The sequence below is a fragment of the Chelon labrosus genome, assembly GCF_963514085.1.
Source record: "Chelon labrosus genome assembly, chromosome: 3".
NCBI lineage: Eukaryota > Metazoa > Chordata > Actinopteri > Mugiliformes > Mugilidae > Chelon > Chelon labrosus.
In genome coordinates, this window is record NC_140339.1 from 27,806,119 (window position 1) to 27,831,130 (window position 25,012).

At 41.9% G+C, this 25,012-nt stretch overlaps 2 protein-coding genes across 2 annotated transcripts; one reads left to right on the forward strand and one right to left on the reverse strand.

Moving 5' to 3' along the window:
• Positions 1–1,940: 1,940 nt before the first annotated feature.
• On the forward strand, positions 1,941–9,480 carry LOC311486160 (E3 ubiquitin-protein ligase MARCHF3; the record flags this gene model as incomplete). The annotated part of the gene is made up of 4 exons (XM_084541921.1): positions 1,941–4,870; positions 5,859–6,063; positions 8,152–8,358; positions 9,322–9,480. Exons 1-4 carry the CDS (start codon positions 4,707–4,709, stop codon positions 9,478–9,480), a joined length of 735 nt encoding a protein of 244 aa, XP_084398047.1. The 5' UTR covers positions 1,941–4,706.
• A 535-nt stretch (positions 9,481–10,015) lies between these two features.
• On the reverse strand, positions 10,016–23,949 carry lmnl3 (lamin L3). Its single transcript, XM_084541779.1, has 11 exons — positions 23,304–23,949; positions 22,705–22,861; positions 20,871–20,996; positions 20,559–20,729; positions 20,356–20,481; positions 15,830–16,050; positions 15,482–15,701; positions 14,401–14,508; positions 14,141–14,257; positions 13,767–13,877; positions 10,016–11,204 (listed from the first exon to the last, which is right to left on the reverse strand). The coding sequence occupies exons 1-11, from the start codon at positions 23,696–23,698 to the stop codon at positions 11,169–11,171; spliced, it is 1,788 nt and encodes a 595-aa protein (XP_084397905.1). The 5' UTR covers positions 23,699–23,949; the 3' UTR covers positions 10,016–11,168.
• Positions 23,950–25,012: the final 1,063 nt, after the last annotated feature.

Consider the following 25,012-nt stretch of genomic DNA (forward strand, 5'->3'; position numbering starts at 1 on the left):
TGACATGAACACATGAACACAAAGATTTGTAAATCAGTTAGCTCTCAGTGTCTCTCATTTCAGATGAAATGGTTGTTAGACCATTTAACAGCATCTGATGCAACACTTTTTGTAACTTTTCCCAAACTGACAGATCAGTTTTTAGAGGTGTGTGAGTGTGTTTGTGAGGTTTGACTTCTGACTGTTCCCAAAACAATGTCACTTGAGTACCTTTCAAGAGAGATGTAGTCATTGTAGAACGACAAAACGTCTAGGGCAGCAGATTTATATGTTTCATTTTAACATTTCTTTTTTTCCTGTGATGACTGATTGAGTTTTGTGCACAACATACAGGGGGCTGGAGCCTATCCCAGCTGTCATCGGGCGAGAGGCGGGGTACACCCTGGACAGGTCGCCAGTCTATCACAGGGCTAACACAGAGAGACAGACAACCATTCACACTCGCACTCACACCTACGGCCAATTTAGAATCACCAATGAACCTAACCAGCATGTCTTTGGATGGTGGGAGGAAGCTGGAGTACCTGGAGAGAACCCACGCAGACACAGGGAGAACATGCAAACTCCACACAGAAAGGCCCAGTCGGCCCATAGATTCAAACCCAGGAACTTCTTGCTGTGAGGCATCAGTGCTTACCTCCACACCACTAGTTTTAAGCAAATCATTTTTATTTTAAATCACTGGTGTGAATCATTCAGTTATCAATACCAACTGCCAAGGACAGAGCTACCTGGGCACTTTTAGTCCATAAACTGATTTAAACTAAGATCGTTGAGATTAAAATATTGAGAGGGACAGTTCAGCTACACCTTAACACTGGTCTTGTTACTGCAGTCAGTGGAGGCTATGAAGGCAAGCATCTCACTTCTCAGTGTAGATATTCAGAACAGCAATATATGCTTTTAACATTAGCCACAACCCAGTTGTTCAGAATGCTTTAATCAAAGCACACTGAGCCCTTCCTCTGTTAAGAATGATACTAGTACCTACTGGGAGCAGGTGCTGTAGTATATTAATCATGATGGTGATAGAGTGCAGGTAAATCGTGATCCAGACAGCCTCCTACGGTGCTGTTGTCTCCTATCGATCCAGACTGAAGTAAACAGTGGATTAACATCTTTTAATGGCTGTTACGAGACCTGATGGAACCGGCGATCGATAGACTGGCGAGTGGCCCCTCGCTCCTTCCCTGAGCAGGATTAGTGAGGGCCCCAGTCCCATTTAACACAATGCAAACTGAGGAGGGGGCAGACGCTTCCACTGATCTCAAATAGACCTTGACTAAAGCCCAGACACAACATCAGCTGATCCAGGACTGCACCCAGAGACAGCATCCAAGCAGCACACACACAGGCCACGTTGAGCACAGGAAACAGCCTTTCTCCAGAGCAGTGTGAGGAGGCCCTCTGCATGTATGTATGTCTGAGGTAGGTTTATCCCAACCTCTCACACTGTTCATGAAGGAATTCCCAATGCTGTGCCTTCCCTCTGGGCTTTGTTCAGAAGCAGTCTGAGAGTGAAAAGCAGACAGGATTAGACTGAAAGGAGGCAGAAAGAAAGGCACCGGTGCTCTGCCTGTGACAGTCCTTCTCTTTCTCTCTTACAATAAATATGAATGGAAGGCCTTTTACCCTAACTCTCCATACTCCATATACACTGGGACCAACATGTTTTTCTATTTCATTGTGTTAGGCAGTGTACTAAGTGCAACGAGTTTCGCACTCAGGCAGAGGATATCATTGTTTTCATTTGAAGATTGTCTTTTGATACACAATATCCTAAATTATTCTTAATTATTCACCACTCTGTGAAGATGTAAATGTCCTTACTGAATACTGAGAGGTGAAACCCCGGCTCTCCAGGCGTGCAGAGTGAAAGCAGAATGAGAGTTTCAGAGGTTCTGCTGGGCTGGAGTTGAGCTGAATGTGTCTCTGCTTTAAACTACTTTCATCATCTGGGCAACACACATCAGTGTTTTATTATCAATAGTGAAGCGTGACAGCACTGAGCGTCAGCACTGCTGCAACGGCTGAAAGTCAAAATGCACCGATCCACCAACAGCAGAATGTTATTTTATTTTATTCCATTTTTTAAACCACTTTCCTATTACTTAATCCCAATTTATATATTTAGACATCACGAATATATTCAATTGCTGAACATGAGATTTACAGATTTCACATGAATGAAATTAACTTTATAGTGACATGTAAACATATCATCCCAGTAACTCCTGTTTACACTTACCCTGTCTGCACTTTATCCACTTTATTCACTTATTCACTTTATTTATACAGTCATGTTGACATCCTCTAGGGGTGGTTTGGAAATTTCCAAACATTTATAGCACAGGTTTTGTATATATTGCATACAGTTTATTTATTTATTTTTTGTTTCTTTAAAAGTGTCTTGTTTTCCACGCCATCCTGCTCACATGTGCCTTAAATTGCCCCCCTGGGCAAATAAAGAGTCTGAATCTGATTCTGATTCTGATTCTGAAATAACAGTTAAAATAGTTCAATTAATGAAACCTGTTTAACAAGATGAAATCTTGAGCAGCACCCAACTCACACGGGGGGATCCATCTACTTAAGGCTAGCCGGCTGGAGAGACAGAAACAAAAGAGGGAGTTGGGACAGAAAAGAAGATCAAAATAGTTCTCCTAAATTACTCTTGGCTGTAGTAAATCCCACTCAGCAAAGATTATTCTTACTCTTACATTGGAGCTTTACAACACTGTGAAGTCAAACTGTAGTCTTATAAAATGCAAACCTTATCTATGTTTGAGGACAGCATGTCCTCGAAAGGTGTGAGCAAAATTAAATTGTAGAAGTAATTAACACATTTTACATTTCTATCCTGAATCACTGGTGTTATCCTGTTCAATCAATATATCAAGGAGGAATAGGTTGAGAGGATATTCCAAGCAATCGCAGGGCCAGGGCATTACAATCAAGGACATTAAATTAAGTTTTAATATACTTCGTTTCTCTGTCCATTCTGCATCAGATTTCTATTTCAGCATCCAGAAAATGTCTCGTGCATACATACTGCACCCCTTTCCAAAACCAAACACAACAACAACTCGGCCTAATGTCCCTCCTCGTCTGCGGTGCCTACATTACCATGAGGCCAGTGAATAGCTCACTCTGCTGCCTGCCTGGTAGCCTCCTAACAGGATTAAGGGGGATATGGTGAGGTGGTGCTCCCGCGTGGTGTAACTCACTCTGATGTGATTTCTATTCGTCTGGCCCGGCCCTTACTTTTCCCTCCGTCTAATCCCTCTCTATTCTCACCACTGTCCGTCAGCCATGCTAATCTGCTGGCAGGCTTTAGGAAGAGAAGCTTCCATGCACAGACTCTCCATGATAAACACAGAGGGAAAGGGCTGCTATTCACGGTATGGGAGCTCACACAGCTACGGACTGTTGGCGGATATTGAGCTTGTGGTAAGAATACTGTTAAAGATTGGCTTGTTACTTTGTAGAACGTGTTGTTTAAAGCCTATTGATTTAGCTGGCCTTAGCTCCACTGCATGTGATTGGCTTGACGCTGCAACTGCTTGGTGTTGTGTTTCATGTGCACCTGATTGTGCATGTGTTATCAGTTTGAACAAGGTCAGCTGTGTGTTGACCTGAGCTATGACTGCACATCTTAGAGTGGGTCAGAGTACACTTTGCATTGCATGAGAATATGATGAACCTGTTTCAGAGGTAACCTGTAAATTTGACTTTAAACCTGCATTCACTGAGCTTTTGGTCACTTGGGAGCAGTAGTTGAACATTAACAGGCTTTTGCCCATTCATAGCAACAATGTCATATTTATAGGCAGATGAGACCAAAGTAGGAAGGGAGGTAGAATTTTGCAGCTCACTTTTAAGAGTTTTATAAGAAAGGGGCAACTGCAGATAATTATCATCTGCGAGTAAATCTCAGTGAGTGATGTGCCACACCAGGCACAGTCATCTCATTTGCAGCACTGAATGACTCCACAACATGACTGGGTTGATCTACCAGACGTACTGCTCCTTGTTTTAATTGAGCTGATGTTTTCTCAAGCAGACAAATGTAAAATCAACAGCTAGTACTAAAACTTGTGTTCAGATTAATTTGTATCTGGAAACAGGTGAAGGGGACGCACTAGCCAGCGCCCGGTGAATAAACAAGCTTTTGTCAAGAAATGATGACTAGCATTTAACTCATCCTAACATGTCAGTTATTGTGGTAATTGCTATTTATGCTGTCGGGTCTGATCAGAATACCTCTTTTCTTCTGCCTCCTGTCATTATGCTAAGCTAGGTTAATCACATCTTGACTCAAGTTACAGACAAGCACAGGCAAGACACTGATTGTAATTTAGTTTGGCTTACAGTTTAAAAAAAAAAAGTTCATGTCAACAATATAATGTTTTGAAAAAGTGAACTATGCGCCAACTATGTATCAAAAATCGACATGTATATGATCATTACTAGGACTGTGCAAGTTACTGTTACTGATACTCTTTCAACTCCCGAGTACCTGGCTTTGACTATATGCACTAGAATATTAGATAGACTATGATATGCCTTTTACAAAGGCTAATCAAGGGTATTAAATGACTTATCTGTGATTTTTATAATATCACATGTAATATGTTATAGTTTAATAACATGTAAAATAATGACATGTTTCTGTCTGTGTCTGAAAACAGATGTGACATGAGCGAATGGCCCCTTACATAGCAGATATGACAGCAGAGGATCCCAGGAGCCCGTGGGAGTCCAGTCCAGTGGGGGAGGTCACGTTGATGTCTGAACATGGACAGCAGGAAGAACTCAACAGCTTTCATATAGAAATGCCCACTAAGGAATGTGAAGCAGTCACAGACAGGTAACATAACCGTTTTAGCAGACGAGAAACAACAATCACACACACTTGTAATATTTGTTCTGCAGAGCTGTTACCACCATTCAGTTCAACATACCTCTGGAAACATCTGTAAGGCTTGTGTCTCAGAATGTACACAGCACAGACATGTTCTCTGTTCCTCTGCAACTGTTTTTGAATTGGGGTTTGCATTTCTTAGATGCTGATACATGTAGTGGATTTACATTGTGATACATGGTGTATTATCCCTGTGTGTCATATGTTTTTAATTTCTGGACCTTAAAGTTCAGAACGAAACAAAGAAAATGAATAAAAACTAGTCATCTTCCAGGCTAATGGCTGGTATTATGATGGTAAACTAGATCATTTTATGGAAATGTGCAGTGTGTTTCTGTACAGGACAGGATTCGTTGAATTTAAAACATTGAGGATGACATACACTGATCAGCCACAACATTAAAACCACAGGTCAAGAAAATAACCCTGGCCATCTTGTGGCACTGCAAACTAAAAACAGCACAAGGTGTTGACCTGGCCTCCAAATTCACTAGATTCCAAACTGATCAGGTATCTGTGGGATGATCCTCAGAGGCCCCTCCCCTCAACCCATAGGACCCAAAGGCCCCCACTAACAACATTTGGTTGCCAGACACCACAGGACACCCTCAGAAGGCCCATGTCCATTCTCTGATGAGTCACAACTGTTTTGGAGGCACAAGGGAGACGTGCACAATATTAGGTCATAATGTTCTGCCTGATCGGTGTATATACAAAATATTTACAACACATATACACATTTATTGAATATTAAAATAATGAAATCACATAAACCAATAAAAAGTCCCTGTGCAAAATGTGCCAGTCCTGATGGCCTGAGGAAGGTTTTCCTGTAGTGGTCCTTTAAGCTGCAGGCTTTGACAGTTTCTCTATATCTACTATAGCAGACAGGTCACATCAGGCCTCCTGTGACCAATGTCATTTTGTGTGTCAGTTTGTGCAGTGAGGAGCCATTCTGTAGGATCTGCCACGAAGACCGGACCTCGGGGGAGCTTCTCTCCCCGTGTCAGTGTTCTGGTAGCCTGGCCATGGTGCACCGGACCTGCTTGGAGCAGTGGCTCACTGCCTCCAACAGTGGCCACTGTGAGCTCTGCCACCACCAGTTTGCACTGGAGCGCCTGCCAAAACCTCTTACTGAGGTAGGCCCTTGCAATACACAGCTCTGTCATTTGTTGATGCTCATTAACCCACTGCTGCTCAGCACTCAATTCAGATTATAAATAAATAAAATAAAAACTATTTGTAAGGCTTCATACCACTACAGCTGAACAGTAAATGTGAATTTCTTATTTAGTCATGCTTAGTTGATGATATACCAAGGAGTACTAAGAGAGAAATATTTATTTCAGGTCATATACTTAAATAAATATACACAACATGTGAGACTTCCCTTTTCCATGTTCATGTCATTCCTATACATGTAAAATTTAGATATATAGTGTTTTTTGCACTATTTTATTTTTTTAAATATTCATAAAACATTAGTCCCTTTTCAAGTACCATGATAGCCTGTAGCATAACCAATAACTGAAGAATCTATGCTGGGCTGACATATTCAGTATGCTAATGAGTGAGTGTTGCAGTCATGGTCATCTGCCCTACGCAACTGTCAGTGTGGATCCCTGTGTACGTGTCTTTATGCAGCCCAAAGACCTTCCACCCTACATGTGCCACATAAGTGGATTGTCTGTCAGGAGTTGTGCACACTGTTGTTCAGTATCATGCTGTTGAGCAAAATACAAGAATGAGTTTTTTTTGTCATTGAAACTGCTAACAAACTAGTAAAAGAGAGTATAAGACAGAAGTAGTGGGGGGCACCTCTTTTAAGGGCATTTTCCGACCTTGTGTTGAGATCCAATCTGGGCCAGCTTTAGGTCTGTGTGTTCCCATGAGTCCCCAAATGCATCCCCAGGTCTGATCTCAGTTTCGCGCTCTGTATGCAAATAAACCCCGACATCATCTCAGTGAATGAAACAGCCGGTGTCACAGTTAGTGGGAGGTGCTTCTCTGCAGGTCGTTGCCTTCACGTTGAAGAACACGCTGGTGTTAGCTGGACCATTTGTACCGTTAAAGCCACTTAGGCTGAGAGCCAGATTAGATGATGTTTCCTCCCCTTGCTGCTCTGCACCGGGACAGTGAAGGAAAGTGTGTCCGTGGTCCCTTCTTTCCCTTTATACATGTGGTCATGTACTGTAATCTGTGTTCTCTGCCATGTTAAACCTCGGGCACACATGCACAGAAACACAGGTGCAATAACTTACATTTGTGATGTAGCACATGTGGAGGTGTTATTCATCTCTCATCACCAGAGCAGGCCCTGCACACACAGTGTACCCTCGCACAGGTGACTTCATTTACTGTTAGAATTTTTGCACTCGCTCATGTTTGTTTGGGACCTTGCAGCTGCATGCCATTTCTCAAGGAAGTAAAGCTATGGTGCAGGAGTCTGGCATAGTCACAGTATATACATTATATGTAATACAGTTCATTCAAACCCAGAGATGTATATGATACACTCCTTGGTCTCTATGGGCCAAACAAGCTCACCAAAGTCGAACAAAGGTGATCAGTGATCTGTTAATCTGCCAGAGCCAGACAGACATAGCACCCCACCGTAGTCCACTAAGTTCTACAGCTGGGTGATTATTTGAGTCATTGCTACCACTGAGGACACTGAGGTCAAGTTATAGATTTTTTTAAGGTAAAGTATCTGTTAAAAACGTGATTTACACAGCAATTTCATTATACTGAAACCCTAGTATGTATGTAAATGTGACTGCTTTAAAATAATAATAATAACAATAAAAGGTAAGATAATGGATGTAATGAGCAGCTATGTCTAGGTCCTTTTAATTTTTTTAGGATGTGTGGTAAAATAAATTTGTCAAATAAAATATATTCTAGAGCTAAATTTAGTCATTTAGAAAATTCTAATAATTTCCTATTAAAAACTAAACTGATGAGATTTTTCATTTCACATGTGTTTTCTTCCATGTTGTCATCATGTACAAGGACTGATTTCATATTCATTCTAACAATATCACACCATAAAAAAAGCATGTCCTGTATCTATATATCCACATACTGTACATTCAAGTTCCTAGAGAATTTATTGCGTGTATTTTTCCACATTACGTCACCTCACCCACAACACGCACACCATCTTGATGTTGTAACTTTTATGACGTGCTGTCAATCAGGCCTCATTCCCCCTCTTCCTCCCCCAGTGGTTATGTTCTCCATCCATGCAGCACCAGAGGAGGACGCTGTGTGGTGATGTAGCATGTTTCCTGTTCATCACGCCACTGGCCAGCTTATCAGGATGGCTGTGTGTTCAAGGAGCTATGGACCTCTACTACACTAATGGCATGGAGGCACTGGGGCTCCTGGTCCTCACGCTGGCCCTTTTCACCATATACGTTTTCTGGACTGCGGTAAGTTTGGAGCCAATATTGTTCATTCAGCCAACATATTGTACTTAATTTACCATCCCCGACCGCAGTCAAGTTGGGGAGAGAACACCCTTGGCAGAGACAACGAAACAACCTAATATGCACATCTTTGGCCTGTGGGAGGATGCCAGAGTTCCCAGAGAAAACCCACATAGAAAGGCCACAGCCAATCAGCAAGGCTGAACCTAGAACCCTGTTGGGTAACAGTACAAAGGAGATCCAAAGAACAGTGTTTACTTTCTCACTATGCAATCATTTGATCTGTCTGTTACCAATCAGCCACAACATTAAAACGACTGACAGGAGAAGTAAATAACATTGACCATCTTGTGACAATACAGTGTTCTACTGGGAAACTTTTGGACCTGACATTCATGTGGATGTTACTTAGACATGTACCACCCACCTAGGCCAGACCAGACACCCCCACCCCATAGCAATGACACTCCTTGATGGCAGCAGCCATCCCCAGCAGGATGCAGCCTGACACAGACACACACACAAAAACAGTTTGGGAACAACTCAAAAAACATGAAGAACAGCACGAGGTGTTGACCTGGCCTACAGAGGCCCCTCCCCTCAACCCATAGGACCCAAAGGCCCCCACTAACAACATTCTGTTGTCAGACACAGGGCACAAGGGAGACCTACACAATATTAGGAAGGTGGTCATAATGTTATGCCTGATCAGTGTAAATGTTAATATGAATCATTGGTTAACAGATTTAACCAGCCTTTGTAGCTTCTGATTTTTCTTTTTAATCATTCCTTAAAAGCTGAAATGATAATAATAATGTCAAGGTGGACTTACTGGGTTTTCTTCTGCATATGGAGTTAACGTTACATGACCTACAATCAGTATAGAACTTTGGTGAAGAGACATTGTACTCTGACTTTTCACATTAACTGGCTATACTTAAAATATGTTGGTTATTCGTTTGCCAGGTATCTGTTCGCTACCACGTCCATCTGTTCAAAATGTGGAAGAAGACTGACCAGAGAGTGCGACTGCAGCTTCCCCAGTCAGCCCAAACCGCTCAAAACCAACAGATCCTGTCCAAATTCACTCCAGGCAAAGCCACCAACAAGGAGTCTGCAGTGTAAACAAAAGTCTACAGTTCCGCAAACATAAAGAAAGAAGACGACAAAATTCAAGACACATCCAGGTCTTGACCAAATGAGTTTGAGGATACACTGGGAGGACTCCTTCAAGAAGCTGAAGACTGTTTTATCAGCCCTGGTCCTCTGGTTTCAGCCAGCATGGAACAAAGGAGCAAATGTCTTACTTACATAGATGAAAACTGACACCAGACTCTTTTAAGCAATGGTGTACTTTGTCATTTTTTTAGAGCCCTCAGTGACAATCAGTGTCATCTCAGCATTTTATTCAGTCTGCAATCTTAAAACAGTGACCAGTAAAGAAGAGCAACATCTCTGCCAAAGAGGGACAATGCTACTTTTAGTGCATTACTTTCGTGTTATGTACTGAATAAATATTATAGTTACCCACAGTGTTTTTGGCTAGCTTTATGAATAAGAACTGAAAATGAGTTGGTAAAAGGAAATCCATTCACTGCATAACTCACATTTTTTGGGCAAATTTAATAATTGGCAATTTTTTAAAGAGGTTTATTCAAAATGCATTTCAGATATTCTCACATTTTCCTTAAATCTTATAATGGACGTGATGCATGGATGTCTGGACCTGGTAGTTATAGGGCACTTGGTGCAGAGCTGTTTTTGCAGATGTAGTGGCAGCGCTGTGTAAGTCTGAATGTTATATTTTAGAAAAAGGAATACCAACACATTTTTTTTGACACTACTTCTCAGACCTAGAACTTACTAAAACCCAATTCGATAATGTGTAGGACCCCAAAGCAGAAGGGAGAAGCTTTCAACATTCATGAGTGTTATAAAGTGTTAAAAACGAGACACCACAGTCCGAGGCTGTACAGACCTTTGAGCCAAATGCTGTCGTCACCATGCTGACCTAATGTTTAGCTGGTACAATAACAATGATGACCATTTTACTTTAGCATGTAGTGACATAATGTAGCTTTTGTGTGTTCTCAGAATGTTCTGTGTATCTGGTACACACGTACTCCAATGTGGCAACATACAAAGAGAAGGAGACCGAGAGTTGGAAAAGATAGAAAAACCTTCACTATACAAATTTATGAAGACAAAAACGCAGTGAACAGGTTTGTCAGAACAGGTATTTTGCCAAGTAGTACATCTTACTTTTAAATGGTCTTGGGTTTATATAGTGCTCATCTGCTGAAAGCCCTTTACAATCGCACATCATCATCATCATGCTCAAGGACGGTTCAGTGTGTACTCCATGTTACTAGGGGTTGAAGATTTTTGGAGAACCTTCAAGCATAGCATTCCCAATCAAACTAAAGAGGGGGAAAAAAGCATTTGCTTAAAGAAACGCTCATTCGTACTTCGAGTCATTCGAGTTTCTGATTGAACTAGAATAGTTTAGAAAACTTTATTAGGTTAACAGTTTTATTTCACAACACACATTTAAATTAGACTAAATCAGGGAAAAGCCTGCAATGTGCAATAAGAGCAATGCAATGTGAGGGACACTGAGGTTGATAATGTTGTGCTAAGGCAAAGGAGCTCTTCACAGTCAAACTAACGTGTCACTGTCTTTTTGAAGTTCGTCAGAGTCGAGTTTGTTGAAATACCAGAACCAGACGGCAGCTGACATTTGTACTCTGAAGACCGGAGCTGGTCCAGGTTTTCCAGACAGTGATGAAGGCCAGCAGTGGATGGACAAACAATCACATGACAGCACAACTGGCCTCCTTAGATAGGTCCTGAGGGGAAAAAGAAACAGCAGTGTTATCACATTTAATCACTTAGTATCAGGGCACTTGGTCTGGCAGCACTACACATGCAGCTGGTGAAGGGATGACACACTGGGGCAGAATGTTACTCAGGGCTCATATGCACATTGAAAGTTAAAATTTTCATACTTTTCCAGACTATATTTGATGTGTTAGTGCAAATAGCTGGGTGATTAGGTCACGGTTTTTCAAATGTATCTAGACTGTCCCTTAACGTACCAAAAAAAAAAAATATATATACTATAACTATTCCCTACATGGCTTCCTTATCCAGAAAAGATCTGTTCACTTTTCAGATAACTACCTAACTTAAAGGTTCAGAAAAGCTTAATGTTTGGTCATTTATGATGCAGAGTAAAGATATTTTTAAAAATATTGGCACATTTTCCATCAAACTAATTTGATCGCACATGTCTGGATTTAGGACAAATAACAGGAATTTGGGGGAGATCTATTTAAGGACAAAGACAGAGGAAAAAAAAAAATTCTAAGAAAAATCTTGCTCAATTGTCAAATGATCAACGCTCAAATGTTTTATTTTACTTTATCACTTAAAAGCCACATTATATCATCAGGCTTGAGTTCAAAATGCATCATCTATAATGGTGTGGGGACGCATTAGTGCACATGACAAACTTGCACATTTTCTTTATTATTAATATTATAGAATGAAATGGCCTATACAGGTCATCAACATATGCTTCCATTCAGACAACATATTTTTAAGCAAAGGCCTTGCTTAATTCAGCAAGGCAAGACATATTACAACAACACAGCTTCCTTCGTGCATAAACTGCAGATAAGACCCGTCACCTACTGAATAGATTTGGGTCCTGACTGAACCCACTGAAATCTTCCCTCAAGCTAAACCTCACTACTGTAATTGATCTGCTCTACTGTTTTTGACACCCTTTTACCAAGGGTTATGCATAACGTGCCCTCTGTGGGATATGGACACTGAGCAGACAACTTCTATACAAAAGCATGACAATGGGAGTAGCAATGCCACCAATAACCACTAGATGGTGCACATTTGTCAGTTCAATAGAATTCAAAGGCAACTAGAAATATATATTTCCTGGAGAAAATTAAGTTTGATTGCTAAAACGTTTGAGTGTCTGCTGTGCAGACTCTGGCTCCAAGCTGGCAAGATGGCGCCCTCATGGCTCAGGTTACCACAACGGAGAGAGAAAAGAGGCAGCTGCACGGCTCAAAGACTTACACATTCAAAACTACAAGTCCTATCAAAAGAATAGCGCAACTGTTCGAGGCAGCAAAGACTGCTGAACAGTCTGATGTGTTTTTATGTCTGTACTGTGGATTTTGCAGATGTGAGAGCCAAGGAGGGATTGGTACTTTATTTTCCACCAAACTTTGAGAGATCCGTTTACATTAAAGTCTATGGGAGGTGCGGTCGGCGCACTCCTCGCTCTGTGCCGGATTAAGACAAAACGGTCAAACCTACAGCAATGTCAGCAAGCTGACAAAATTCCCCACATTTCTATGTGCATATTGTGTTTGAGGAGTGAAAGTTGTGGGAGCAACTCGAGCTGAAGTAATTTCTTTCTGGAAACATAAAAGATCTGAAAAACTAGAGCTGGGTGACGTCACTGGCTCTAAGGCGCCCCATACACATCCATTCTACAGTCAGAGAGAGACTGAAAAGACCTACAAACTAAAACTGACAAAGCGAAAAAGATTTCAGAAAATTGTCTACAAGTTTAATAATTCAACTTCTGCTGACCAGTAAGATGTTTCAATGGTGTCTGTAGCTGAAAGCATGCTGAAGTAGTTAAAGCTGAAAGAGAAGTAGTTCTGAAGGGAATTTCTGACAACTGAAATCCATTATTGAGAAAAAAAAAAAAAAAAAAAAAAAAAAAATCGCACATCTCTCCTCAAAAACTGAACAGATTGACATTTGAATGCTTTCTATAGGCCAAATTATGTACAGTCCAAAAAGCGTATGGATGAACAAGATTAAATATATATGGCCTAAAGAGAAACAGGAACACTATAGTCTGATTGCTGAGGCAACGATTGATCATGTGCATTGAATTAAAACATTTACAACTCAACCATTGACCTAATTATACAATATGCAGTCAAATATCTCACCATTACATTAAACACACACACACACTCCACTGAAAGCATGGGCAGTGCTCTTGCATTTCACAGAAATGTCTTGATCGAGACAAAAGGGTAGGTAGTGGTTAGGGCTTTGGGATAAGAGTAAGGAAATGCATGCGTTAAAATCATAAAGGCAGTAGCAAATCCAGAACGTATTAAACAAGCCATGCATCTGGTGCAATGCACAGCATGTAAAAGCTGATAAGCAGAGTGGAATAGCCTCAGTGGGTGGCAACACTCTTCTCACCTACTGTTCAGGACGCTGTCTGGCCTGCACTCAGGACACAGAACAACACTTCTTTTTCTTTGGCTTCAGTGCAGGCAGGGAAAACAGTAATATTAGGTTTCATATTGTGGTTTTGATATGGATAGTTTATGGTTGCTTTTGATCAGTGCGTTTACCTGTCTCCGAAAGCGCTGAATGTCACTACCTGCGACAAATTCTTCATCAAACTCCAGTTCAGTTTCTTCGTCACCTCTGCCCTGCAAACACACCCTGCGCTCCGCCACCTCCTGAAAAGGAATTGTGTGACGTTTATGATTATATATATATATATATATATATATATATATATATATATATATATATATATATATATATATAACATTGCTAGATGATCAGAAATTAAAGATTTGCATGTAGGTGGCCTAAATAAACACCATTTCAGACATTTATCGTCAAGGAAAAGAATCAAACCTTTTAGAAAAAATAAAGATTTGGACTGAAGTGACTGGAGTAGTTAGAACAGTTGCATTCTGGGAGAGGAGTCGCTAACCTCAAGGTCGGCGTTCAGAAGAATCACCCTGACGTCGCTGATGGCCCCCCAACTTCTGTGGCCCTGCAGAATCAGGTCCCCAGAATCAGCCTCCGCCTCTGCACCTGCTGCCCAGATCTGACAGGTACACACATCAGAGTCCACTCTTAAACCGTTAATCAATTCTGATCCACCCCTCAAATTATGTTTTTGTCTCTAATCAAAGATTTTTTTTCCCCTTCTGCTCTCTCGGTCAGTGTGATACAGAGTAAACTACTCACCGTTAGTGTCTGCCCACCAGGTAGGACGCAGGGAGAGGGGATGTGGAAGGAGATATCTCCAGACTCTGGGTACATCCACCGTACCACCCAACCACCCAACGGCTGCTCCTGGGAACGCAGAAAAGAGGAGGCAGCAAAAATAATACAGCAAACATTGGTAATCTGAAGAAAAAAGTATTCATACTTAGTACATGTGATCGTATTATACAGTTAGGACACTGACACAATTGGTTATTTTAGCCATTTATATAGCTGGAGCTTGAACATGTTTTAATAATTAGACTCCCATCTAGATGGTATTCACATCTAAACTGGAGGATCAAAAGTGAACAGTATACTCAAAAGCCATTTCCTGGACAGATCTGTGTTTTCTCTTCATAATTTATTCATCAATTAAACAGGTAAAAGGCCCAGAGTTGTTTCCAAGTGCCTCTGGAAACTATTGCTGTCAGTACACAGCATGAGTTCAATTCAACTCAGACTGTAAAAAAATAAACACGGGTACACTGAATTGAGGAGTGTCATTGCTATGGGGTGGGGGTGTCTGGTCTGGTCTAGGTGGGTGCTACATGTCTAAGTAACATCCACATGAATGAATGCCAGCTCCAAAAGTTTCCCAGCATTGTATTATCACAAGATGGTCAATGTTATTTACTTCTCCTGTCAGTGGTTTTAATGTTGTGGCTGATTGGCGTATGAACCCAATTGTCTGAAAAGAGAATATTGTCAGGAATGCAGAGAAGGAAATCATGCTCTTGATCCCCTTTATATAGCTGTCTATTTTAACTTTAACATCACTCAGAATTATTTTGTTATGAACACGATCTAAGTCACCAGTGCTCAAACTGAAATAACCCTGATGAGGTCACCAGGGCTATTTTCTGCCAATCCATTACATAACAGGTTTTCATAGATTGAGTAGTCCTAAGCACTAAATCAATTGTCATGTTATTGAGTTAATCTGAGATTTTACTAAAACAGAAAAACTGGAACTTTTAAATAAATGAATTTGACTAAAAAATACAAATGAAACCCCTCCCCCCCCAAAGAGACACATTTTCCAGCTGCATTACAGCCTTACTGTCTCAGAGCTGTTCTTCAGTTTAACATATTTTCCATCAATGTCGATCTCTGCCACGCTCACTGCACCGTGCTCTGTTGAACGACTGGACATTTTGTAGGCCGGCGAGCTGCCAGAGGCTCCCTCGTGTTTCCGTTTTTTCCCTCTGTGCTTGCGGCCGCTGTGTTCCTGTGTTCGGGCTACGGATGCATGTTGTGAGGGGCTGGGGGACAGCTGCAGCCTGAGAGGAAAATGACAAAATTATCTGAGGAGCTAAAGCACCAGAGACCCTGAAACCATGCTATGTTTGTGGACACTCAAATGGATGAAGCACCAGTCAGCTCTTGCATGATGAGCATGGAGCCATACCTCTGCTCCTCTACCTCCAGCATCTTTCTGTAGGCATTGATTTCCATGTCCAGAGCCAACTTAACGTCCAGCAAGTTCTCGTAATCTTCTAACTGACTGTACATCTGGCTTCTCATGTTCAGCATTTCCTGCTCCTTCTGACTTGACCTCTGCTGCCAAACCTCCCGCTCCCTGTCCAGAGTTCTCTCCAGCTCCTGTAAACGGCCCTCCAGCACCATTTTCTGACAAAAATAAATAAAACAGACAAAGCTCGGCATCAATAAACATCATTTCCTTGCACAAGTACTTGATTACAAAGGATTATCCATGTACAAGAAAAAATCTTTTGAGTTATAGTTAATCAATAGTTAGCTCCACAAAACCAGCTACAGCCAGACAGAAATTCAGATAATACAACGTTTCCTGTGGGAAACTTGGGAGCAGAGGTTGTGCTAGACTTATTTGTTGTCTGTCATTTTGACTGACAGGGTCATAAAAATCCCGTCATAATCTATTTTTACCCGTCACTTTAATTTTTTAAAAATGATAATAATGACATATTCAATAGCATTTAATTTTCAGTTTCAGTAAAAGTTTCATTAACTTTAAGTATAGTGGAGCTGATAAGTGAAAAAATACTTCAGTTTGTGATACAAACATGAAAATTGGCACAAGTGCTCACTATAACCCACTCTTTTGAAAAGTTTGGGTGTCCACGCAAAATTTCAAGATGGCCACCATTTTTCAAGATGGCCGCCAATTGCACCGATTTTAGACCATTTTAGACACTTTCAGTGCCCAATTTTTTGTGATATGTGGTTATGATGTTGACACTGACATTAAAAACTAAAAGGTAAATAAATAATAAAATAAATAAAAAATAACAAGCGGCCATTCCAGAGGCTACTTACACCTCACATTTGCAGCTGCATAAAGCTGTACATGCCAGCCCAAGCCTGTAGCATTTGCATCTGCCATGGCAGGCAGACTTGCAGCCACATTTAGTGAGTTGTTCACAACTTTTTGCAATGGGAGAGATGGCTGTCCAGAAGACTTTCCATTCCTCACCAACCTTTTCCCAACCCCAGTCAGCAGGACTCTCTGCTTCTGGCTGGCGCAGAATTGCCTGAGCCCATACACCTGCCTGATATGTTGAGCGTTTGGTGTGTTGGAGCAGAGCTGCTCTGGTTGGAGGGATGGCTTCATAAGGTCTCTGTTTTCTGGCAAATAGGTCAAGTCTGGCCTCATCTACACTGTCTAGAGTGCTTGACCTGTCATACATGAGTACCACAAACCTCTCCAGAATCTTCATGTCAGCATCCTCGATGGCTGCTGGGTACTTGCTCAGTTTAGAAAAGACTGAGGTGGCTTCAGGAAATATGTTCCATGTTTGCCAGGCTGTTTTCTTTCCTTTGTTTCTGAAGGCTGAGACAACATCACAACCTGTAAATGCATGGAGGAATAGCATGCCTTTAGCCATCTCTGCACCAACATTGTTGTACAGGTTGTGAATACCTATCCACCGAAGGCTCTGACCTTGGCCAAATGCGAGCCACAGCTTCTCCAGACCTATGCCTTGCAGAATTGGGAACATACTTAGGCCAATTTCAAGGACATCTGTGTCATTGGCTTTGACCATGATAGATTTGCTCCCCTGTGATGCAGCATATCTGGCATGGACAAAGATGCGGCTGTCTGCCTCCTCGTGAGAACAGTTGTTTAGTTCAAGCAGACTCACTTTGTGATTGCTGAGCACTTCGGCTCCTTTGGTCACAATAACCAAGTTTGGCTCAGACATCTCAGTGATCTTGTCTGCCAGGAAGTCAAACAGCTCTGACTTGTTGCTGTTGTGTCGGAGGAAGTTGTGCCAGTTTGAAGGAATGGAGTTATTTTCTGTCACCTTGCGTCTTCCACCTTGTCCTCTTTTGGACCTGGTTTCTTGCTTTAGACTTGATGCATTATACACATCAAAGACAACATGTGTTGTCTTGTATGTACCAGCATAGGCACTAATGCTTGGCAAAAAGTCAAGAGTTGCATAATTTCCAAAACTCTTAGACCTTTTGGGTGGCAGTGCATGGACCAAGGCTGAACCATCAATGATGATGTCATCAGACTCTGGCTCTTGGTCTGGAAGTGGAACTTGTTTCTCTAGTATGGATGTGAGTTGGGACTTCTGACAGCTGTAAAGTTTTCCACCCTCACTCAAAGATGCAGGGAACGACTGATTTTCGTGTTGAAAGAATTCCTGCAGGTCACATTCCCTGCTCTGACAAGAAATGAATAGTTTGGAGAACAGCTGACATTCTTCTTTCAGCTGCTTCTGTTTTGATGACGCTGTAGTAGGCTTATCTTGAGAGAAGAAGTCAAGCCTGTTCTTCTTGATGGGCGCGTAGAATGAGGTTGGATTTTCTGCCAAGCCTTTCACAAAGTCTTGGTACTTTTTCTGGCCTTTATCCATGTGAGTGTGAACAAGCTCAGCAGAGCTGGGATGAGCAACATCTTTGGAGTCTATTGTGAACAGCTCTGTGCTGTCTTCCTGGAAAGGGTTTCCCAAGTCTTGTAGGACCTGAGAGAGTTTCTGGACCCTGTCAAAAAATGTCTGCTGAGCATGTAGAGTCTGCTCATGGTGAAGTGAGTGATCATTGGCCTCTTTCATCTGTGCCTCACTTTCATAGAGGGACACTAGATGACTCACCTCAGGACCAGAGACCATCCATCTCCTCAGGGCTGATGGATTTTCAGTGAGCCCAATAGCTCCACCATCACCCTTGATTAAAGCATTGGCCTGCTCATGTGCTTGTAAGTACATGAAAAAGCCATGTATAGCCCCACTTACCCTTGGCTCGGCTCTCCCGCGCTGGCACACCCTGTCAATTCAGGTGCGGCTGTCTAACAAATCTACCAATTACTTCCTAAGAGCTAATTGATATGGGGCTATTAGACAGCATTTGGGACACTAAACTAAACTAAACTACACTACAACTAGTACTAGTCTACCATTTTGGAGTTAGTAAAGCTAGGTACAGCATTAGTAAAGTAAGATTAGCTGACACTGAACACCATGCTGAGTTACACAGCAGTGAAGTCACCAGTGTGCCCTGGTTGTGCGCTGACATTCACTCTTTTAAACTAAAACTAACTAAAGCACCACCACATAAATTGAACTTAGACATGCAAAACTGAACTTAGACATGCAGATTTATAGTAAAAATATTTGTAGTGATGGTGTGGTGTGATAAAAGAGCATTTTTCTATGCTGAACATATTTTTGGACAATATAATTTCATGATTTTGGCTGCCATATTGTACGCCATCTTTGTTTATACATGCCATATGACCTCTTTAACAGAAATACATCATACTTGTGCATATGTACTCTACTTAAAGTATGTTAAACAAAAAAAATGTGATCAAAAGATTACCAAAGGCAAAAACACCCTTCGCTAAGACCTTCCCTGGCGGCCATCTTGAAAAAACAGCCGCCATTTTGAAATTTTGAGTGGACACCCAGGATTTTCTTTTAGTTAGGCTATGGAGAAGGTATGTACCAAATTTCATAATTGTATCACTAAGTGAAGTATGGTAGTGAAAAAATGAACTTATCAGCTCCACTAGTAAGTATAAGTAAACTATTAAGTTTTTCAGAACAGTATTGACTTTAAATGGTAAAAAAATTAAAAAAGTTTGTGCTGCCGACACGTCTTGTCGTACTCGGACCGGGACTGCTAGCGCTAACAGCTCTTAGAAGGTGAAGTGCTTCGGTGGTATGCAAATTCCATTTTGGTAGCCGTTAGCCACATAGACATATATACATATATATATTATGTCTATGGTTAGTCGAGCTCTGACGTGTGCATCATGTAATTGGTGTACCAGGAAATCGTGCACTGACAAACTGATTAGAGAGAAGAGCCCATTAATAATGTCAGAGGTGTAAATTGCAATCCGTCAAAATGAAAGAAGGCCTTCAGATTTTTTGTCACAGTTTTAAAAAAATGGTCAGTGACGGAAAATATTCGGTTAACGCGATCCCTGCTTGGGAGCATGCCTTCAAGTTACTAAAAGAATCAGTGCCACCAAGAAAATGCACACTTAACAGGCTAAGAAAAAGTCACCCATACTGCAAAGCAGTCTTTACTTTGCATGCAAATTTAGACAAATCTCCCAAACACAGGCCAACTGAAAGGACTATTACTACAGAAGATAAGTTAACATCTTCCGTGAGCAACACATACCACCAAGTAGCCGGGATTTATTAAAAACCTCTTATCATAAGAACACTAGAAAATATAATAAATATTACACCAATATTGCTATTAAATGTATTTCACCGATGGCAGAACAAACAAATGCAAACTCTAGTAAAACGCCAGTTGACAAATAGTGTCAATATAGATAAAAATCTATACCGATTCTTTTAGGGTCAGACATTCTTACTTTCAGAACCACACTACCAACTTGGTGAACAGGGACTTCATTTTCAACAATGGGGATCCTATTTTTGTAAACAAATCTCCTCCGGTTGTGTTACATAGTGAACTTACATCTTTCTGGTACTGGTGGAGTTGAGAACTGAGGGTCTCCATTCTGAGCTTGGTGGTTTCCAGTTCATCTTTTGTAGCCGATGCAGCGTCCCTTTTCTCCAGTGCAGCCTGCTGGGCATTCTGTAACTGAAGTACAGAAAAGGATTCAGTACAAAAGAGATGAAAACGCTTTCTTAAAATATCAGAAATAGCTGTGCTTGAACCTTTGAACTGAACGTTTTGTCAATTTCTTCTTTGTACAGTTGCAGCTGAGCCTCATGGTCCTGGCGCAGCTGCTGAATCGACTCAGCAAGTTTACTCTCAAACTCTCTCCGCCGCCCGGAGTCCACCTCCACTAGGCGGCTTTCATGTCGACTCCGGATCTCCAAGATCTCCTGTGAAGATCAAGTCATGGTGAACAGTGCAAGTGTCACTCTGCGGTGGCACATAAAATGAAGACACTGCGATCAGACGGACGAGAGCCGGGTTGAGACTGAGAGAGAGTACGAGAGCCAGCTGCTGTGTCTGTGCATCACCTGCTCACTGATGTTCCTCTGGAGTTCCAGCTGCTCTTTGAGTGTTTGCACCTGGTTCTCCATGTCTATCCTCCTCAACATCTCGGAGCTCAGTTGTTTCTTGGCATCTGCCAGTACATGCTCTACCTGGTGACCATACAAACACACATACATAGCATAAACAAACAGTTACACTAAACACTGCCCGACTATTTAGGCCCTTTAGGCTATGAAATGTTTATTCCTGGTACGCATACTGTATGTGGAACATTTGGAAGGATTTAGGGAGATTTTGAAGTTCGTCAGCATTACAAAATCTTACTGGCCTTTCACCCCTTACAAGAAAATCATGAATCCTTTAACTCTTTCCTCAACACTGTGTACAAATGTACTCTTTATACTTCATTTATTTTGGGAAATATGCAGTGCGAGTTAATAAGGGTTGATGGATCAAGCTCATGTGCGGACATAACACCTTAGCTTGGCATAAAGAAAACTGCTGGTCTAGTTTAGTCCAAAGCAACACAAGACTTTGGGACAGTTTACTGACAATTAATATCGGCATGCGTTTACTTGGGAAAGTTAATTCCATGCTGCAGACACATGAGATGCTCTGGCAAAAACAGACCCACTTCCTAAAAATAGTAGAAAGGGATATGAGGCGGGGAGGAGACGCAGACGAGATTAGAGCCACTCGAAACTGGCTAGAAGGCAGTGAACGATCTTCAGCACCTGCGCTGTACCGTTTTCACTATACCGGCGAAAAGGCAACAGGCTACAAGTCATTTTTAACGGAAGCCGACAATATGATGCTACAGAATAATGACCAAAACACACTACGAATCAAAGTTGGACTGCTTTCAGGTATTTTTCTGGGCTCCAATGATGAGGTGACACGTCTGTATCATATGGGTTTTTTTCTCCAGTTTATTTTTGCTGGAACAACAACATTACTTCAACAGCGCCTCGTGGGCAGTGTAATTGGCCAGGATTGGCTGTTAGATAAGATTTTGTCACTCAGTGTGAATATAGCATTAGAGCCACAACTATGTACCTGGATCCTGTGTACACTAAGCATTAGCATGACACCAAGTACAGCTGAGGCTGGTGGGAGTGTCGCTGGTTTTACCAATATTTAGCATAAGATTATACCTGCATTCTCTCTGATAGCCAGCAGGTCGAGACTTTACTAGTTGGAACAATGAGTCCGACTGCTGGAGCTTTCACCTTGGTCTCAATCACTAGCTTCAAGTCTTCAACCCAGCATGACAGTCAATTTGTAAATGATGGTCCCAGAGCAGGGTACGTCTCTGGGTGTCACTACCTTGTAACTGCTAATTCGCTTCCCTACGGACATGCATAGAGTCCTTGAGTGGTCCTTATCCATCCCTCACTGTCCAGTACCACTTTCTTGTCCAATACAAATATGGTCACCTCTAGCTCCCAAAAAAACACTGGATACAGGGTATGCAGTACTAACGATGCACAGTGTATTAGAGATCTCTGTAGTTGTCAGTATTGCGTTGATACTGTCAATGAAGGTTGACCTGACCCCAACCCTTATCCTGCACAGTTCTGTCTGCTATGACTTACCAGAACCTACCTCCAGCTGTGGAGGGGATGTCTGTGGAAACTGTTCTGATGAGTGGGCAACACTATTTATTTGAGGAACCACTTTGACACAAGACAGGCAAAGCAAGGGCTAAGTGAAGCAAACCACATCTATAGACTATAGGCCTTTATCCAACATTCAGAATGTTCTACTGCCAGCATAACTGCACTGCTACTTCTTATCTACCTGGACTATAACGCTCTCCATATTCCCTTGTATTTTAAATCAAGTTTTAAGTCATACGTTTTCCAGCTGGCCTTGTACGTCAGTGAAGTCCTCGTTGAGCCTCCTGTTCTCAGACAGCAGTTTGGCGTACTCGGCATCCTTGGAGTTTAGAGTCGCCTCAGCTTTCCTCAACTGGACCAAGGCATTTGTCAGATCGCTCTCCTTCTTTTGGTTCCTGAGAGAGAGAGAGGGATAGAGTGATCAGCTTAATAACCACATGCTCCACAGAAAGCATCTTCACTAGTTTTCTGTCATGCCAGTCTCCTACATCTGTGTGTTCCGTGTTGCCTTACTGGATGGCATCAAGTATACAGTAGACCTACACAAACGATTCCACAACTTTTATTGGTTTAGTTCCAGATATTGACCATACCTCATCTTGATCCATACCCAAACATCTTTCTGTAAAACTTCTTAAAAGTACTGAAGGCAATATTTGCAGTGTGCATGTTTTGTTCTTTTGGAGTTGCAAATGCTTATTTTGCAATACAAAGAAAAGAAATCGTTTACCAACAAGAGAAACGGAAATCAGAATATATCCAGTGCACCTGCATCTGTAGCTGCAAGTGTCAGTCAAATATGCACAGATTGCGTGGTAGTACATATTTAAATGCTACCTGGATTGAAGTTTCTTGTACTCTTCACAGAGATTCCCATAGTCGATCTGCAGGCGGGCCCTCTCTCCAGCAATACCATCCAGGGACTTCCTGACATCGGCCAACTCCTCCTCGTACAACCGCCGCACGTTGCCCATCTCCCGGCTCTTGGATTCATCCTTTTCTTCCAGCTGCATGAGCATGAAGGACCTTTCGCTTTCCAGCTCTTGGACCCGCTGGATGTAGTTGGCGAGGCGGTCGTTGAGATGTCGGAGGTCATCTTTCTCCTGGATGCGGGACATGCAGGTCGGGCTGGTGCTGGATGAGGACAGGCCGCCGGCCGCTGCGCCGCGACGAGGGACGGAGCGGCCGGAGCGGCTGCTGGAGGCGGCGGGGGTGGAGGTGGCTGAGGCCATGGTGGGAGTGGGCTGGACGCTCGTTAGGGTCCGCAAGTAGACGAGTCAAGATACAGTTTAGTAGATTAAAAAATTAGGAATACACAACTACGGGCCGTGAGGCTGAGCCATCCGACTTGATACAAGCAATAGATGCAGCAGTGTTTAAAACGCGTTAAAGTCACAGCGAAGAGCTCCTGTACAACCCCCGGGTCATCGCGGCACATGGAAATCACAGATATGGTCCTCTCTACCTGTTAGTGGCCTCGTTACTACATTAAAGTTGTCCACAGCTGAAATCCATCTAATTTGACGAGTTGTCGCAATGAGACCAAGTGACCCAAAATGACGCACAGAATTTCCGGGTCTCATTTTCAAAACAAACCAAAAAAATTAAAAAATAACAACACATTGCCCGATCTGTCGAATCACCAACATGCCGAAATAGCCTTGTATTTAAGAGGGAGACTAAAGCTAATTAAAATGTGACTTTTTAATAATGAGTTATTGCACATTTTCTCCTTTATTCTGAAGGAATAGCCGTGTCACTTCCGTTATTCCTCGGTATAACTCGTTCTAGCTTGACTTAAGTGAGATTCCTGCAAGGCATCAGCTGACAGATGACTCGCCAAAACCATGGTGTCACTGATCACAAGACCACGTTTAAAAGTAAACTATTCTTTCTTTCTTTTTTATTTTATTTTTTTATTTTTTACAGATTTAAAGCAGTTCAGGGTCACATAGTGAACACACGTGTAAACACGTTCACTCTATTTTACATCCAGCAGTAAATAGTACCAAATCTGTTCAGTGATCCTGATCCCCATCATGACATCATGGTAAGGACACTCACCATATATTCTGACAAAATATAAATACACACAACGCAATGCATGACAACACAGTTATAAGGATGTTTCTTTTCCTTTATGAGAGGGACTTTTCACTTTAAATGTTGCACGAATGTGAGTGAAGGGGGCGCCAGACCTCCACCATACACATTTTCGCTAAGAATGATTTCATGATAGTGGGCCCCTTCTATTTATGTATCACATACTAAACAATGGCCACCTAAGTGTCTGCTGGCTGAACATATTGACCCAATGTATGACTAGATATACAATTAAAATAGGACTGTGATTTGAGCACAGTCATCTATACAGTGAAAAGTACAACATTGAATCTACCAAGTGTCATCGCTCCTCCACCTCTGCACACATGCAGTGTGTTTCCAGAGAGCAGAGTTGTGCACAGCTGTGGACCTAGAGGTCATCTGCTGACAGAAGCCTTTTGATGTTCTTATTAGTGAAAGTCAAAACCAGCCCCTTCATCCTC

Bases quoted from the DNA above. Each gene is read 5' to 3' on its own strand.
- lmnl3 (XM_084541779.1), bottom strand. From the start codon at position 23,698: ATGGCCTCAGCCACCTCCACCCCCGCCGCCTCCAGCAGCCGCTCCGGC. The intron at 20,997-22,704 runs GTATGACTTAAA...TATGGTCACCAG, and splicing joins TACAAGGCCAGCTGGAAAAC to GTAGAGCATGTACTGGCAGA. The intron at 13,878-14,140 runs GTTAGCGACTCC...ATTCCTTTTCAG, and splicing joins TTCTGAACGCCGACCTTGAG to GAGGTGGCGGAGCGCAGGGT.